Here is a 5000-nt window from a genome sequence, read left to right as displayed (position 1 = left end):
AACACTATTCAAAAGCAAAAAGAAAATATGATGATGTAATGAAGGATTTATTAACAGTTTTTTCCAACATTGTTCAGCTCTTCTCAAAGGATAGATTAAGTCAGCCTATGAAGAGGAATATGATGATTTATTAAGGGATTATCAATCAATTTCACACTTTTTTTTCACAATTAATCTCCTTTTCTTTTTCACAATTTTTTAGCATTTAACATTTTTCTTTTTTTTTTGTTTAAAGTAATTTGCAAAATATATGTTTGCACGATAGCTACCTGCTCCACTTGCAGCTGAACCAAGAGAAAAACAACCAAGCAACGGCAAGAGACGTTGTTTTTTTTCTCACCTTCTTTTAGTTACTACCCATTTAGCGAGCGCTGCCGTCGGCCTCCCTGGTCTCCACGGCTCGACAAGCTTCTCAATCCATTGCCTGGAGGTTGTAATTCCAACCCCAATGGCTTTGGTGATATTTAAAGTCCACTCTACTTGAATTACAAACTTTTGACATGTCAACTCAGCCTTGGGGAGATGTTTAAAGATAGAAGGCATCATTTAGGAGTCCGTCTTTGTCTTCTTGCCGAAAGCAGTGGGAAATCGGTACGGCTGTGCCCGGAGCAACAAAACATGCTGCTTTTCCTCTGTGGATGAAATAAAATTGTTAAAATTCTACCACAACATGCTGACATGAACAAGTTAATGCTGAAAGTATTTTTCATTTAACCCTTTACTTCAAACTTTTCATAGTTCTTTAAAACTAACCATTATAAGTAAAAAAAAAAAAACAAACCCAAAAAACAACATATCACTAATATAAATACATGTTTTGCCAGACATTAGTTCCATGTTGTGATTAAGGTGAGACAACACGACTGTCAGATATAGATAGAGAATTATTTTAGCTGCAAATAAAATATAAGGTCAATTTGGTTAATTGTACACTTTCCAAAGCATATCAAGTTCACGTAATTTACTTGTGCTTTTTAATATAAAAAACCCAAACAAAAAAAAGTTGATCACTAAATGTTCTTTAACAACACTGTGTTGTTGAGTGTTTATGACAGTATTTTTGCATGAGCACTTCTCGAAATGAAAACTCATCGATTGTTTAAGACATCTAGAAAATTCCACCTATCTGGCGGGCCCCAGCAGTGGTGTCGTCCAATCACAGACAAGTTCCACAAGCTTGTCACACGTTTGTACCATGTGTTTCTCAATACTGTCTAAAGCACACAGTATTAATAGTAAACACTACCAGATATAAAAAGCTAAGTTGTCTTGGAAAGAAGAGTAAGAGCTCAGGATTACTGCACAATTCGTAAGAATTCTACAGCCACAAAATCTGAATAAATCCAGTCAATCGGCTCAGAAGAGGGTTTGGATATCGATGCTGATCGCACTGAAAGCTTGTGTGATCCAGGTATATGGGTCATCATTCTTTAGCAGTCATGTGAATGGGAGCTTGGGCTCAAAGACACCAAATAAAGAATAGCTTTAGAACACGACTGAACTTTGCAAATTGACAAATGCATTACTGGAGCAGCTGCCTTTCTCAGGCTTTCAGCACCTTGGACAGTGACAGCGCGCCTGCTGCATGCTAATCACACAGACGTGTCGGGTTTAAGAGCAGGTTTAATCCTGATGCAGCAAACACCTTGTCATGTGTACATGATACTCAAGCTGATGTGAACAACCGGATTAAGGTAATGGTAATGGGATTTTCTCCAATAACCCCGGTTTAGAGAGATTTGTGTGGCAGTCAGGTGAGTGTTTGCACAGAGCGTGTACATAACATATGCAGATGCGGCTCAAAGGGGAACGAAAACAAAGATGGTGTTTGCAGAGTGCTTGACAGTAGGAAACGTGAACGACATCCTCCCTGTTGACTTCAAACACAAGGCTTTGTGACGCGCCCATGCATCACATCACTTTATGGGAAGGTGTCAGAGCAGAGGCTCTCGCTTTACATGTGGGAGTCGTTCCAGTGTAAGATTTCACACATGTGCATTTTATTCATTAATGGGACATGTACACGGTTCTGATACACATTTCATATGTGCTGCGATATTAGATATAGCTATTTGCATAGTTTGACTGCCAGTGTCAGAGGAACGTAATATGTACAGGGAGACACCTCTGTGTGTGTGTGTGTGTGTGTGTGTGTGTGTGTGTGTGTGTGTGTGTGTGTGTGTGTGTGTGTGTGTGTGTGTGTGTGCACTCGCTCTTTGGAGCTTCATTACTTTAAGTATGAGTGCATCTTTTGTTAAGACCACGTCAGTCATTGACTGACTTAACAATTTAAAAATAAAATTGTAAATAATGTCATTATTATACGAGCTGAGGTCATCTCCTTTCATAAAAATATTAGGGGATGCCAGAGGATTGATTTCTGCTGAAGTTGACACATATATTATCTTCATGTGTGGAAATGATGAATGTAAGCTATAATCTTGGCTTTATGTGGGAACCCCCCCCCCCCAAAAAAAAAAAATAAATACTGATGTGATATGATCTCATACAGATTAATAGAAATTGCAGCCATTTTCAAATATGGTCTTGTGTACTTTTTACTCACTTCCACAAAATTATCAGTACTTCTTACATTTTAAAAGCTCGATTTAAATTATTTTTCCATTTGAACAAAATCTGCATCATTACCACTGTGTACTGGAACTAGATGTGTAGGTCAGAACACAGAATTAATATGCGTTTATGTAGACTTCAGTGTGAGACAGATGTGAAAAGACAAAAGTGATGAAATATGTGCCAAGCTGAAACAAACAAGAGACGTCCTTGAGTTGAAGAACTGGTGACAACATGGATAAAAGTGAAGTGAATATTGGAACACCGGCAGGAGAGCAGATTCCGAGAAGCAACATATTTTGCATGGAATTATCTCAAATAAACCCTTTTAGTCGTATTTTCTTTGTATCCAAATACATTTTATTGCTCTTTATTTACCTTTATCCAGCATTTACACACATGCAGCTCTATTTAAGATTTTGCTTCTATTCAAGAGTGTGAGTTTGCAAATGTGATGTTTTAAAAGGACTGTCAAATGGTAAAAAAAAAAAAAGAAAGTTGATTTATTGTGATAAGTTTAATACTTATGAATTCAACTTTCCTTGAATTATTTTTTTATGTTTAAAATTATGTGACATTAATTTACTTCGTCTAAAAGAACCATTTGCAAAGTTCTATCAAAATCCAGAGCAAAGTCATTCGTTAGTACAGTAGTTGTTTTAATTTCAGTTTTGTTATATTTACCCTGAACATAAAATTGGATGGGAAATTGTCCAACAACAGTGTGAGATTCAGGTGACAAAGAAATAAGCTTACGTTCAAACCGATAGTGGCCTGGGTCCATTAGCTGCTGCTACTTCATCGTTTGGAAGAGCTCATTCAAACTCACGCTTCTTTGCTGGTATTTTTCTTCGTACTTCTGCTTTGATGACTGAGCTGTGAGGAAATGCTGTCAACTAAAAAGTCCTATTTAAACCATTTTACAGTGATTTTATTTTTCAAACAGGTTGGAGTTTGTGAAACGTCAACATTTGATTCAATCAACTTTATTTATATCGCGCCACAGACACATTTCAATATTGTAACATTTCACGTCAGACTATTGGGACATTAAAGTATTGTGACATTTTAACATTCTAACATTGAAATATTTTAACATTCTAACGGTGTAAAAGGGAATATCGCCACTTAGAATAAGTATTATTTAGTTAATCAATGCTTATTTCATTTGATTGAGGTAATTATATGGTGATCAAACCAAATGACAATTTTTCTGATCATTCTGACAACAAATTCCATTTTTAGTAAACATGTATCTTCTTTTTTTCCAACTCCTCCCATTCATCTTCCTCCAACCCCCACCCCCTCCATCCTCACCTTGATACCCGCGGGTGCAGCGATGTCCCGGGCCGTCATGCCGTTCGGACTGCTGCGCAGGGAGCTGGCATGCGAAGGCTACCCCATAGAGCTGCGATGCCCAGGAAGCGATGTGGTCATGGTGGAGACCGCCAATTATGGACGCACTGACGACAAGATCTGCGACGCAGACCCTTTCCAGATGGAGAACACACAGTGTTACCTGCCTGACGCACTAAAGATTATGTCCCAGAGGTGTGTATGCGCTGGGTGTCACATCCTGTGGTTTTTTTCTTTTAGGGGTGAAACTATAAGGCCGTGCTGCTGATTGCGGTGTCAATCTGGAGCTGTTTGAATATGTACGAGTCTTCTGTAGACAGTTAAACCAATCAATGGGAGCAGCTATTGTTTTGTACTCACTGTGCACAGCTGCACAACATACATGTTGATTGGGACGAAACGTTAGACAAAGCCAATGCTCGTGCTGCCTGTCATGTGTACGTGCGAGTGCAGCAACCTCCAGCTGAGGCTGAGTGCCTCGCTGCACCATTAGCTGTGTACTCAGCAGTGTTTTCCTAGAAGAACTGATCAATATTCAGCAAGAGGGAGAGTAGACAAATGGAGTGTCCTTTGCTTCCCCTTTCCTGTCTGTTAATCACTCTCCTTCCTTTCTTTGTTTTCTCACTCCATCATCCCCTTGACTGATTCATCCATCCGTCTCTCCATCCATCCGCCCATCCACCCTTCGGTCTGCGGCCCCCAGGTGTAACAACAGGACTCAGTGTGTCGTGGTTGCAGGAGTTGACGTCTTCCCAGACCCTTGTCCTGGAACATACAAGTACCTGGAGATCCAATATGAATGTGTCCCTTACAGTGAGTATGCAGATCGTCAAACGTACACATCAACATTACAAGTACTGTGTTTAAAAACAGACGTACATGTGCTAAAACACACACGTGCTTCACCAATACGATTACCCTCAAATGTAACCTTTTTTTGTCAATGTGCACTTTAGGTTTAAGGTGTTTTTTTCTTTTACTGTTCTTATGACGTGTGATGTTGACTGAGAGATTGATGGATAGAAAAACCTTTTTTTTCTCAGGGATTGTGTGTGCGCACGTGTGCATGT

General features: G+C 39.1%; 1 protein-coding gene across 1 annotated transcript in view; it reads left to right on the top strand.

Moving 5' to 3' along the window:
* Positions 1–5000, top strand: part of LOC308128625 (adhesion G protein-coupled receptor L1-like) — a 31761-nt gene that overhangs the window by 9541 nt on the left and 17220 nt on the right. Inside the window, exons 3-4 of the mRNA XM_080494256.1 lie at positions 3912–4125; positions 4634–4743. Coding sequence (XP_080350382.1) covers positions 3912–4125; positions 4634–4743 — 324 coding nt within the window. The remainder of the gene's footprint in view (positions 1–3911; positions 4126–4633; positions 4744–5000) is intronic.

Source organism: Blennius ocellaris, assembly GCF_963422515.1.
Source record: "Blennius ocellaris genome assembly, chromosome: 3".
Classification (NCBI taxonomy): domain Eukaryota; kingdom Metazoa; phylum Chordata; class Actinopteri; order Blenniiformes; family Blenniidae; genus Blennius; species Blennius ocellaris.
The sequence above is the reverse complement of the archived record's forward strand: the minus strand, read 5'-3'. Positions and strand labels throughout refer to the sequence as shown.